General features: G+C 55.4%; 1 protein-coding gene across 2 annotated transcripts in view; it reads right to left on the bottom strand.

The window, feature by feature from the left end:
* Window positions 1-13862, bottom strand: part of PPP2R2B (protein phosphatase 2 regulatory subunit Bbeta) — a 61071-nt gene that overhangs the window by 8656 nt on the left and 38553 nt on the right. For both annotated transcript variants that reach the window (XM_071443689.1, XM_071443690.1), the window contains 3 exons: window positions 5442-5539; window positions 4024-4189; window positions 2646-2758 (listed from right to left, as the gene is read on the bottom strand). In XM_071443689.1, coding sequence (XP_071299790.1) covers window positions 2646-2758; window positions 4024-4189; window positions 5442-5539 — 377 coding nt within the window. The remainder of the gene's footprint in view (window positions 1-2645; window positions 2759-4023; window positions 4190-5441; window positions 5540-13862) is intronic.

Genomic DNA, 13862 nt, shown 5'->3' on the forward strand with positions numbered 1-13862 from the left:
TCAAGCTTAGCATTTTGCAGACAAAATGAGCATCAAACACTGTTTTCATGGCAGAGTTCACAATATGAAGTGACAACAGAATTGTGCCACATTTGACCTGCCCTGTGACATGCAGAAGGGACCTTCCTGCAGGAGGACAAAGCTGCTGCCTCACTGCTCGTCCACGCAGCTGATGGAGCTGCTGCTTCCATCTCTGGGCCCTGCCTTGTCACTGAAATGCTCTGCAGAATGTGCACAAGGAGAAGAGGCAGAAAGGCAGCAGCAGCACAGCCAACCCCCTCCAAGGCATCTCCCATCCCAGCCACACTGGGACTGTCCCTGCCTGCATATGGAACACAACCCAAACAGGGGAATCAGATGCAGCGGGGCACGGCACAGCCTCCCTGGGAAACTGCACAGGGGCCAAGAAATCTGAGTGCTTCCCCAAAATGGAGACACAAACCAGGATTTATCATGGAATTTGCTGGAACTGCGAGAGTGAAGTGGCAGCTCTCAGAGAGGGCTCTGTGACAGCCACGAACATGAAGGAACAGGCACAGAATGGGCCGGGCACTGCACCCCCAGCAGCAGCACAGGCTGCAGCAAGCACCCACAGCACCCAGCACCTGCCCCCGGGACAGGGGCACTGGGGCTCTCACCCCAGCCTGCCCTGTCCTGGGAGCTGCCAAAGCCAACACATCCCCTCTTTGAAAGGTTTGAGCCCTGGATATCACTTGTTAATTATCTCCTAGCACGTCCCAAGGCTCAGGTACTGTGAGTGGTGCTCGGGAGCACACCAAGGCACTCACACAAGGGGCTGCAGCTATTAGACTGGGGGCAATGCAAATCACCAGAGCTCTTCTGATGACAGCAAACACCTCACTATACAGCCTGAGCAGAGTTAAATATTCCTTTTGCACTGTGTGGGTTAGAAATTCCTCAGAGGATGATGCTCATCAAGTGCATTTAAACCATTTAGCCAAATGGATGAGAAATTATGGCAGCAAAGTGCATTAAAACCCTTTTTTCACTTATCTGTGGTTGAAAATTAAACTATGGATGGATGTGGCTTTAATTTAAAACATACCCATCACAGGACAATTACATGTCAGATTTACACCAAGCTGCAGCAAAGGGTTACAGCTATTGTAAATATCTGTCTAAGTAAAATCATCAAAACATTAGATAAAAGAGGGCTGGTGGAAGACTCCTCAATCTTCTGTCCTCAGGGACCAGAGGCACTGCCTAGCAGGTCCCAATAAGCATCGCACCAACACTTGAAACGTGTTTGCCCTCCCAGTGCCCGGCGCCTCCGCCAGCCACTCACCAGGGCAGAATTCCCTGGGTAGGAACGGAGTGCCTGACCCCAGAGCAGTGGCAGACCCCAAACAGCAGCTCCTGCAGCCACACAGCGCTGAGCTGCTGCCAGGAGTGCATGGCTGAGAGTAAAGCAGAGGCTGAAGCTTTGGCGGCAGTGAGTGGACTCCAACCCTGTTCGGTTCTCTGATATTTCAGTATGACTTTCTACACGGGAGAGAGAAATCCCAGGGCCTTCCCAGTGTGTTTGACCAGAGAAGGAAGCACCACCTGGGATAACACCCTTAACACTGCTGCCTTTCAAATCCTGCCTCCCAGCCTGCCAAGGGCTGACAGCCCCTGCTCTGACAGCCAGGCACTGAGCAAACCTCTCCAACGGGCTGTCAGATATCACCAGGTTAGGCTGGAAATGCTGCCTGAAACATAACAGCAGATACACATCTACATGAAATGAATGCTCTCTTGTTCTGTAAAGAAAAACGCTGCCAGTCACCAGGAGCAGCCCTGTACAGAAACAAGAATTAACTCCTGCCCAGGGTTCTCAGTGGCTTCATGCACAATGGAGCTGGGACCCATAAAGTGAGGTGAGCACAATCATAGTAATAATTTCACATGTATAAATATAAAACCCACAAGTACTCAAAAAGCAAATTCTGACAGGGTGTTAATAAATTACAAGCTGGTCTGGTCTGATTAAGGTCATGACCAGGAGGAAAACTCATTTGGAGGAAGCACTTCTGCTCCTACAGCAGCAGCTACATTTGGGAATGCTCCAAGCTGGGAGAGCTTCTGCCCTGCCTCCTCACTGGGATGGGCCCAGCCCCTAGGGCAGCACAGCACACTGTGGCACTGGGCACCAGACAGGGGACACACATGGCACTGGCAGCACCTCTGCCCAGCACCAGCACAGCCCAGACACCCCTGGCAGCTCCCTCGTCCACTGCCCTGCCCGTGCACTGGCCACAGCACCGGCCCCGGGTGCCAGGATGGCCTTGGACACCACCCGAGCATGGCACAGGGGCACTGCAGGTCCCAGGGCACACAGGGGACACGGCACACAGGGGACACGGCACACAGGGGACATGGCACACGGGGGACATGGCACACGGGGGACATGGCACACGGGGGACACGGCACACAGGGAACATGGCACACAGGGAACATGGCATACAGGGAACACAGCACACAGGTGACGTGGCACACAGTTCCCAGGGCACACAGGGGACACGGCACACAGGGGACATGGCACACATGCCATGGCATACAGGTCCCAGGGCATGCAGGTGGCACCAGCAGCAATTTTCATCCAAGGCCCCACATCCTCAGCCGCCCTGGTCCCCCACACTCACCCGCAGCACGGTGATCATGGAGGGGTCTCGCAGTCGGCCATCCTCGTCCTTGAGGTTGTATCCCTCCGGTCTCTTGTCCCGCTCGCTGACCTTCCATAGCTTCACAGTCTTATCTGGGGAGGAGCAGCGAGAGCATCAAGGCGGCTGCTCCCTGAGCCACCCACTGATGGATGCACCAAGGCTGGAAAAACCTCCCGTGCCCAAAGTGCCACTGCTGGAAGTGGTGATAGAGGCACCTGTGCCCACAGCAGGCTGCTGGTGCAGAGCCTGCACAGGAACAAAGCTGTGCAGGGCACCCTGCCCTGGGCACGCCCCTGAGCCATGGCAGGGCGTCTGTGGCTCACCCGGGGTCACTCTGACCTTCCCCATGCAGCACTCACAGGACTGAGGGCAGCTCCCAGCCTCCCTGCCTCCTCCCGCCCCCTGTGCCACAGAGCCCCCGCAGAAAGAGCACCAGGAACACGTGGGGTTACTCTGAATAATGGTGTTTTCTTTGCTCCCTCCTGGCAGGGACTCCATCCATAGTTTATCATCACTTCCACCAGGTTTCATACAAAACCCAATCATCCATCTTCATTTTCTCTCTTACACTCCAAAGCATTGCCAATTAATTTTCTTTTTATTAACATGCGCTATTTGGGGGGGGGGTCACTATAAAATGTTAGTGCAACAGTAAGAACAAAAAGAAATAGAATAACACAGAAGTATTTCCAAACTAATGTTTTGATAACCTGCCTGCATGTGGAACACAACCCAAATGGAAGGTGTAAATCCCTGTTAATCAAAAAACTGTTTAAAAACTCAATTAACAGAACATTATGCTTTATAATTAATCTTCATTTCATTTCAATGATTCTCCCCCAAATGAGTTTAATAAGTCTTTGAATTTTATTACAATGATCAATAGAGTCAATTCTATAACACAAAGTAAGTTGGTTATGGAATATAATTAGACCCCCTCCCTTTCCCCTGAAGTAATTAAGTCACATCCATCTTAAGGTTCCATTCATCCCAAGTAATATTCCTAGATCCCCATGATATTTATCAGAACATAACATGGAACTGCTGAGCCCAACATGACTGCAAATTGAAACTAAACACCTGCAGTTTGTCTTAAAAAAAAAAATAAATTCCCAGGATCCTGAGAATAAAAACTACAAGTTGTCAGGCAGAAGCCTCCCTCTGTCCCTCAAAGGGAGGGGCTGTGTGAAACACACCTGGTGCACAGGGACTGAGCTCTGCCAGACCCATTCCCCCAGGACACCCTGCAGGTGCTACCCTGCAGGGAGAGTTTTCAATGGCAATTTCCCCGAGTAAACAGCACAGAGAGGACCACAGCTGGCAGAGGGAGCCCTGAGAGGGCAGCATGGCCACGCACCGTTGGTGGAGAGCAGGAAGTACGCCGCGTTCTGCTGCGGCAGCCATCGGATCTTGTTGATCTTCTCCTCAATTTCCAGGCTCTTCAGGTAATCGAACTCGGGCTCGTGGCTCTGGAAGGTGCTGTAGACATTGTACTCTCCCCTGCGGTGGGGCTGGTTCTTGCTCTGCAGGGACAGGGAGGAGGAAGGCGCTGGCAGCAGCTCAGGGGCTCCGGGCTGGGGGCCGCGAGTGCAGGGCTGAGTGCCCGGGCAGAGCCTGGCTGGCACCACAGCTGCAGGTGTGCTCGGAGGGAAGGGAGCAGGAATGGAGAGGAAATGCAGAGGGAATGGCGTGGAAACAGAGAGGGAACGAGAGGGAATGAAACAGAAACAGAGCAAGAATGGAGTGGCAATGGAGAGGAAACAGAATGGGAACACAGTGGGAATGGAGAAGAAATGGAGAGGGAATGGAGTGGAAACAGAGAGGGAATGCAGAGGGAACACGCCAGGGATGGATCCCACCCCACTGCCTGTCCCTGGTAAACGGCTGGGACCGAGTGCCAGCTCCTGCCAGGTGCTGAACCCAGCACTGAAGAGCTGCTGGCAGCAGCCACAAGTACTAGGATGGGCAGCCTTGGTTTGGGTGGGTGGGTGAAGCCCCACATGTCCCCTTCAACAGGAGCTGAGTGGATAAATTCAGAATGATGCTGGAGGCCCAAAGTTCAGGAAAAGCAGTAGAATAATGAAATGAGAGTAAAAGGAGAAATGAACTAGTGCTGGAAAGGCTGATAAGGTGTCTGCACATGTGATGGTTAACCACTGAATTCTCTTCAGTGTATGTAGAAATAATTTTAAAGGCTTAACTTTGAGAAAAATGTAAAACCATCATCAGACAATGGCCTGTCTCATGCCCAGGTCTGATGCATTCCTTCCAGCACAGCTGAGGACAGGTCCCACTGACTCAGAGCAGAGCAGCTAATGGGGACAGCTCTGGAAATGGTGGGGCCATCCCAGGTGGCAGGTGCAGGGCCATGCTGAGGGCCAAACACACACTTCTCCAGCAGGCACAACCTCCAGCTTCCAACAAAGCATTTGCTAGCACTTCCTGAGCAAAGTTTTGAAAGGGAAACTAATGTTGCATCCATCTACACTTTCCAGAATTTTGGTGGTATGAGGGGTTCTTGGGGTGGGCGCTGGTCACACGCCCAGATGTGCTGCCTACCCCCTGTTACACCTGGAGCAGAAGAATGCAGGCAATGTGATCTTTGGAAGGTGTTTGGCAGGAGGGAATCTGGCCCTGCTGATGTTAATGGCTCCTTCTCAGTTTGTGTTATGCCAGGAGAGCCCGGAGCTCAGGAGTGACACAGGCGGATTAGGGAACAGCAGGACACTTCACTGGAAAGGATAAAGTGGGCATTCTGCATTCACTGGCACTCACCTCCTGCTCACGCTGAAATATCACAACCCGGCCCCCCTTGTCCCCTGTGGCCAGCAGCTCTCCAGTGTGGTTGAACTCAACTGTGGAGATGATGTCAGCTGGTAAAGAGAAGACAAAGACAATTTAAGTAACTGCTTTCCACAGGCGTCCAGGGAGCACCATGCCCTGCACAGCGACATGCCTGGTTGGTACCCTGTGGCATCTCCATAAATCCCTGTTTTCCTACCATCTTCAACACTAAATGGGCTTGGCATTTAGGGCCCTGGCCTGTGCCCCAGCCCTGGTTCCAGAGGGATTTCCAGGTCCTGTGCTTGTGCTAAATGCAGCCTGAGCACTGCTGTCAGCAGCAGGGGCCAGGGCTGGGCAGCACAGCATGGCACAGCATGGCACCGCACGGCACAGCACAGCATGGCACAGCACAGCATGGCACAGCATGGCACAGCACAGCATGGCACAGCATGGCACAGCATGGCACCGCACAGCATGGCACAGCATGGCACAGCACGGCACAGCACGGCACGGCATGGCACAGCACAGCATGGCACAGCACAGCATGGCACAGCATGGCACAGCACAGCATGGCACAGCATGGCACAGCATGGCACAGCACAGCATGGCACAGCATGGCACAGCACGGCACAGCACAGCATGGCACAGCATGGCACCGCACGGCACAGCACAGCATGGCACAGCATGGCACAGCACGGCACAGCACAGCATGGCACAGCATGGCACAGCACAGCATGGCACAGCATGGCACAGCACGGCACAGCACGGCACAGCACGGCACAGCACGGCACGGCATGGCACAGCACAGCATGGCACAGCATGGCACAGCATGGCACAGCACAGCATGGCACAGCATGGCACAGCATGGCACAGCACGGCATGGCATGGCACGGCACGGCACGGCACGGCACGGCACGGCATGGCACGGCATGGCACAGCATGGCACAGCACAGCATGGCACAGCATGGCACAGCATGGCACAGCACGGCACAGCACAGCATGGCACAGCACAGCACAGCATGGCACGGCACAGCATGGCACAGCACGGCACAGCACGGCACAGCACAGCATGGCACAGCATGGCACAGCATGGCACAGCACAGCACAGCATGGCACGGCACAGCATGGCACAGCATGGCACGGCATGGCACGGCATGGCACAGCGTGGCACAGCATGGCACAGCACAGCATGGCACAGCACAGCATGGCACAGCATGGCACAGCACGGCACGGCACAGCATGGCACGGCACGGCATGGCACAGCATGGCACGGCACAGCATGGCACAGCATGGCACGGCACAGCACAGCATGGCACAGCATGGCACAGCACGGCACAGCACAGCATGGCACGGCACAGCATGGCACAGCATGGCACAGCATGGCACAGCATGGCACGGCACGGCACAGCATGGCACAGCATGGCACAGCACAGCATGGCACGGCATGGCACAGCATGGCACGGCACAGCAGGCTCCCCTCACACCCTGGGGGGCTGCCCACACCATTTGGGGTGGCACAGTCACTCCTGGGACCTGGGGAGGGCCTGGTGCCAGCAGTGCCCCAGCATCTCACCGCAGCCCCGGGCCTCTGGGCAGAGCTTGCTGCCCCTGGCCCGGTGCCACCCCCTGCCTGGCCGGTGCTTTGCCCTCACCCTCACACAGAGGGAGCAGACAAATAAAGGCACCTTTGTCCTCTGTCCCCGAGCCTCTCAGGTAGAACAGCTCAGGTGACCACGTCTACATCGCTGCTTTCCCCTGCACCTTGCTGAACCTCCAAGGTAAATTAAGGTGGTGCCTTTCAGCCCTCCATCAGCTGAGAAGCCACTGCACTCACACCGCTGCCCTTCCCCACAAACCAGGTACCATCTCCAGGATCTGGCCTTGGTGGCAGAAGCCAGGGGACACACAGAGACCTGTAACTGCTTTAATCTGCATGTTTACCCTCGAGGCAACGCAGGCAGAGCTGCTAATGATTGGATTTATTTGGCCTATTTTTAGAAGAATGTCAGAGGTTAATTCCACAGCAATTACTGCCCAACTGGTGCTCACCCACTGCCTGGGGAGCCAGGCTGTGGCAGCACGAGGCTGGGAACTGGAAGAATGACTGCAGCCTTGGAGCCTCAGCACCGGGGCAGGATGGATCCTGCAATGAACAGCACTCGGCCACGACAGCTGCCAGCTCGCTGCTGCCTTTGCACTGCCTGCCCTTCTCACTCCTGCAGAGCAGCACCGGCAGGGCTGCAGCCCTGGCTCAGGGGCAGGGCTGGGTGCTGGCCACGGGTCAAACACTGGCCGTGCTCCCAGGCCATGGCACTGCCCAGGCTGCGGCCACCAGCACTCAGAACTGCTCTGGTCCCTCCTGTGTGTTAGCTCTGGTGTGTGCCAGCAGAGAAAGCCTCAGAAACACAGCCTGAGCTGTCCCCTCTCCCTCTCCAGGAGCTCTATCCCAGATACAGACTAGAAAGCTACCTCAGCAAACGAGAAAAGACAAAATGCAGCAAGTGGCCCAAGCTCCTGGTGCAGCTCAAACACCACTGAGGGTTTGCCTTCCAGGATGCCAGCCCAAACACCAAACCCACACCCCTTGCTGCAGCATCACCCAGACAGGGCCCCTGAGAGCCCCCTCACACCCATGGGCTCCCCCAGAACAGCACCTGTGTGCCCCAGACAGCATCCCAGCTGAGCAGGAGACCTCTGTGTCTGGCACCAAGTCTGCTCAGCAGCCCCAGCTCAGCCCTGGCTCTCACAGAGGTTTCAGTGCTGCAGCAGGTGACCCCACCCTGGAGAGCATCGCTGTGGAGCCACGGGCTGAGCTGGTGTCCCCAGGTGTCCCCAGGGTGTCACGGGGATGGCACTGGGAACAGGCTGGGAGCAGCTGCTCCAGCAGCAGCCAGGGCACTCAGTGGCTGTGACTGGGCAGTGCTAACGTGCACCTCATAATGGGACATGCTGCTTCCTTCTAAAATTACTCAATTGAAAATGTACCTGTTTTGCTCTATTTAATCCTCTCCATTACCAGCTGCCAGTTTTAGGTCATTCCCTTTTCAATGAATTAAAAATAACTTTGTGTGCTGCAGTGAGGAGTTTTTCAGACATGATCTAATGCACCAGCCTGCGAGCAGGGCTGTGGTCTGACACCAGGGCCAGGCACCACGGACACCCTTGTGCCCCCCAGCCCAGCCCCATTTACACACTGCCCCCACAGAGAAGGGGCTTTCATGCCACAGATCCCCCAGACCTGCTGCTGGCTCATGCCCATCATCAGGACTTCAGACAAGGATACCAACAGAGCCTGCCTAACTACACCTTTCATGTGTTAAAAAAATACCCTAAATATTCAAAAACCCTCTTGTGAGTAGAAGTATCCAAGCCAAGCCCAAACCCACCCCAGCTGACAGAAGCATCATTCCCCCAGCACCCACGGTCTGGGCACTGGCTCTTTCCCTGGTGGGCAGTAGCAGCAGCCTGGCACAGCAGAACATCCTGAGGGCAGCTGGGGGAGTCCCATGGAGGTGCCAGCTCAGGAGTGGCAGCAGCTCCTTTCCAGAGGTGCCTCTGAACAGACCAGAGGTCGGTCATGGTGCTGCACACCCCACCTGCTGCCCTCGAGGGACAGACAGGGTGGTCACCAATGAAAATGCACAAAATGCACATGCATTCCTGTTGAGGTGATCAATAATTTATGCCCATTTCTCTTAAGGTTCCTTCAGCAGTTTTGTGACAACAGAAAGGAAAAAACCTTGCCTCTTTTTTGCTTTTTCATTTCCTTCATCACCTCCTACACACTCAGTGCCCCAATGCGGGAATTTAAAGCAAACAGTTTCCATGGAGACCCAGCCCGCCATCCTCCCTCCCCTCCCATCCTCCCTTCCCTCGGCATCTCTGAGCCTTCATCCTCTCATGCTAAAAATATCCAAGATGGGATTTGATTTCCGCCGTAGCGATACAGTTTTATCAGAAAAATGGCAAATTTACAACACACCCCCCTCCCCCTCTCGCAGCGTGGAGGAAGGCATGCTCTCTGCCAGGAGCAGGGAATGAATCTGTTATTAAAAAGAAAGAAGATAAACTAGGGAAGCTGCAGTCGGTGCTGAGCCCTGGATCCCTGGAGCAGCCTGGTCTGAAGCAGGGAGCTGCCCACACTGCACCCCTCTCCTTCTGCCCACCAGGGCAGGGGCCTGGGGCTGCCATCCCTGCTCCTGGAGCATCCCCAGCATTGCCCTCCTCCCAAAGCATTCCAGGCACATCATCCCCGCTCCTGGCACATCCCATCGGCTCCAGCTGCAGCAGCAGCTCCATGCAGAAGGGCCCTGGTCCCACCTGTCCTGGTGGGGAGGCCACAGGGCACACAGACAGCACACCTGTGCCAGCACCTGTGCCAGGAGCACGTGGCCCCAGCAGGCACAGGCTGGTGCCCCTGGCCACAGCAGCGCAGCCGCTCCGTGGTGGCAGGGACACCCCTGGGCTCAAACCCCTTCAGAGGGTGCCCCCAGCCCCCAGGCTCTGCCTGCTGTCTGCTCTCCCAGGGGAACCTGCCTCCTCTGGGAAAGAGTGAGGGGCAGGGCTGTGACCACACAGAGCCATGGAACCATTCAGGTGGGAAAACCCTCTGAAATTGAATCCAGCCATTCCCCCAGCACTGCCAAGGTCACCACTAGCCCATGTCCCCAAGTGTGACATCTACACATCTGTTACATCCCTCTAGGGATGGTGACTCCATCACTGCCGCCTGTGCCAGGGCTGCTCAGCCCTTTCAGGAAGGGAAGTTTTCCTAATATCCAAACTAAACTTCCCTTGGTACCACCAGAACCCGTTCCCTCTGCTCCTGTCCCTGTTCCCTGGAGCACAGCCCGGCCCCCCTGGCTGTCCCCTCCTGGCAGGAGCTGTGCAGAGCCACAAGGGCCCCCTGAGCCTCCTTTGCTCCAGGCTGAGCCCCTGCCCAGCTGCTCCTCGTCAGCCTCGTGCTCCGGCCCCTTCCCCGGCCCCGGTGCTCTCCCACAGCCACGTCCAGCCCCAGGAGCTCTCCTGGTGACACCAATTCCTTCCCCAGACAGAACTCTGCGTTTCTGGGGCAGCCCCTGCCGCCCCTGCCCGCTCAGCTCTGTCCCCAGAGCTGGGGACAGGGGACAGGAGGGGTTTGGGGGTCTGGGCTCTGGACGCTCTGCTCTCTTCACCGTGTGTGTAAATCACTGGGTGCACCACACACAAAGCCTCCAGCTGCAGATGATAATAAATTGGGAAGCACCATAAATAACAGCAAACCAGGCTGCCAAAGGAAGGATTTAGGTCATTCAAATCCCAGACTAGTGAGTTGCCAAATGGAGTTTAATACTGATAAGTGTGGGGCAATAACTCACCACAACCACCTCCCTCATCCCCCATTGGAGCCCTCGGGGGAGTGGTGGCTGCAGGGCTTTGCCAGGGAGATGGAGAGGGGGCCCTGACTGGGAGCACAACCAAGCCATGACTCTGCTTGCCCACGAGGGAGAAAGCAAGTGAGACAATACGGGTCCCATTAACTGAGGACAAAACCTACATCTGAAACCATTCAGGGTAAAGAAATCAAAGAGGCAATGAAAAATTAGGAGGCCTATGGAGGCAATGTCTGGTAATGGGAGAGCCAGTGCACAAGTCCACCCATAGATCCCCTGTGGAGGTCTCAGTGCATCCCACCTTGTCTGCATCCCACTATGCCATGGCAGGAGATGGACCCTGAGCTCAAAAGGGGTTTTGAGAAGGACACAAATATTAAAATTACAACTGACTAACACAGCCCAATCCTCAGCCTCTCAAGGAGGACTCCCAGGTCTCACCCTCAGTGTCAGGCTGTGGGTCTTGCTTTGCCCAGAAAATGGTGAGACTCTACATTTCATTGGTTAAAAAAGACATCTTTGGTGTCCCTTTCTATCTGCTTCTCTTAAAACAAACAAAAAAAGAGCTAGCGAAGTGTTTACTCTGAAAGGCACGTGCTGGCAGTGCTGAGGAATTCCCTTCCATGGCAGGGCTTTCTGTGCAGTCTGGTGGGAGCTGTGGACCTACCAATGCCCAGCCTGGACACTGCAAGGCACCCTGGAGGAACCAGGACCTTCTCTCCCCTCTGTCAGGTCAGATCTAACCCAGCAGGGCCACAGCAGAGCTGGACCCTCAGCCCCCAGCCCAGCAGAGCAGGAGGCTCCTCCAAAGACTGGAATGCAACTCCCATGAAAAAGTGTCTGAGAGGAACTAAAGCCAGGGGGACTTCAAGGCCCCTCAGGGGCAGAAAGGGCAGGCTAAAGAGGGAGAAAGCCTGGGTACAACGTGAAGGGCAGTGTGGGGAGCCTGGGCCATCAATCCTGCCCCAAACTGTGTGGTCCACAGCAGGGGGGTGAGGTGGGAGGGCAGAGGACAGCAGAGGTTAAACTGCAATCCAATGGCATGCAAAATCACATGTGATTGATTGGCATTGATTATCCCCTGCTGAGGTGAATCATAGCCTGGGAAACAGAAATCAATTCCACTGCATTAAGCCCAGTAAGGATCTGGAGCATCAGCAAAATGCCCTGAAACACCACAGCTCGCTGACACCACCAAGTGAAGCACAGCAAGACATGGCACAGCATGGCATGGCACAGCACCTGCCCAACCCGTTCATGCCAGTCAGGCCAGGGCAGTGGGGAGGGAAGGATGGGCTAAGTGCAAAAGCCCCGTGCCTGAGGAGCTCCCAGCCTGGGCAGCCCCGTCCCTCTGCCCATCCCAAGCGCTGCTTCCTGCAGGGATGGGGCCGGGGTCACGGCTCACACGGGACCCCCCAGCAGCTCGGGCAGGGCCGGACCCTGCTGAGCTCTGCCCTACGGCTCCTCACCACAGCAACATGCTGCTGCAGGGCAACCAACAGCTGCTCCTCTTCCCCAAAATGGAACAACACTCCTAGACCGAACAGCTAAAAATACTGGCACATTCCAAATTTCTCTGCCCTTGTTACAGCAAAGAGGAATTTTGTGCTACCCAACCTAGACGAAAGAAACTCCCATCTGGCAGCAGCCCTCGTGTCACTCAGCATCCCCCAGCAAACCAAAGCACCCATTCCAGAATGCCAGAGTGTGAATTTACATCACTCCACCATCCTGGCCAGGTGTAATTTACTGGAACTGCTGGAAAGAGTTCAGGAGGAAATAACATCATGGAAGGGTTCAGCACAGAGGCTCTCACAGCCCCAGGTGCCCAGAGCCAGGACATGAAAGGAGAGGGGCAGGCGCTGCTCCAGAGCCCAGTGCACCAGCAGAGACCATGCAGTGCGCTGGGTCATCAACAGGAGCAGAACAATAAAAGGGAAGGGAAGGGAAGGGAAGGGAAGGGAAGGGAAGGGAAGGGAAGGGAAGGGAAGGGAAGGGAAGGGAAGGGAAGGGAAGGGAAGGGAAGGGAACCTTTCAGGCAGAGCCACAACTCAGCCCACCTGAGCAGGTGAGCAGAGGGAAGCAGAGCAGCAGAGCTGCCTTTGGCCCAGCTGCCCTGGCCCCTTCCCCACCCAGCACCCATCCCTGCCCACCAGTGCTGCTGGGTCCTGGGTATGCACACAACACAAAACTCTTCCATCTGTATCAAGATGCACAACTCATTAGCTCTTGGATTAATGGCAATTTTTAATTTGTTAGGCTATGAACACCTTATTAAGCTGTTACACATCACACCTGTGGTGGCAGAACAGCACGTAAATCAAGACAATTAGCCTGGGACCCAATAATCTCTCTACCAGTGCAGATAACCCTGACTTTGTGAGGAAAACCAACAGCTGCTCTAGGGTGCCCCAGAAGACCCAAGCAGTGGCACCAGCCAGCCCCACACAGCCCAGCTCTGGGTGCGTGGGAGAGGTTCTCAGGTGCTCCCTCAGTTAACAGCCCAGGCTGGGGCAGGACAGACCCTCTGCTCACACACCTGAGATAACCACAAACCATGGTCTACAGAGCACGGCAACTTCTTTTAGGAAATCACAGAATATTCTGAGTTGGAAGGGATCTGCAAGGATCAATGCGTCCATCACTCACGTGACTGACCCATATGGAGATTAGACTCAAAATTGGCAATATTTGCACCATGCTCTAACCAACAGAGCTAACCTTGGGGGTTTAAAAGCAAACTGACTGAGAGCTGGGCAGTTTCCTGAATTATTTTTTTCTCTATTTACTTTTCTACATTATTCATCTTGCACACACACTCGGGCACATCAGGGCAGCCCTCAGGGCTGGGGTCAGAGACAGCACCAGGGCAGTGACCCAGGCTGGCAGCAGCCTTGCCCTCCTGCCCCATGCTGGGCTGCCCCCACACTCACTGCCTGTGCTGGCTCACACTGCCAGAGCATTCCAGGCAGCTCATCCCACTGCTCTGTCCCTTGGCTCACGCAGGATTTAGCTGCTATCCCTGTGCCAAGAGGCTTAG

The sequence above is a fragment of the Agelaius tricolor genome, unplaced genomic scaffold (genome assembly GCF_023055355.1).
Source record: "Agelaius tricolor isolate 1412-34295 unplaced genomic scaffold, bAgeTri1.0.p SCAF_18, whole genome shotgun sequence".
NCBI classification, from domain to species: domain Eukaryota; kingdom Metazoa; phylum Chordata; class Aves; order Passeriformes; family Icteridae; genus Agelaius; species Agelaius tricolor.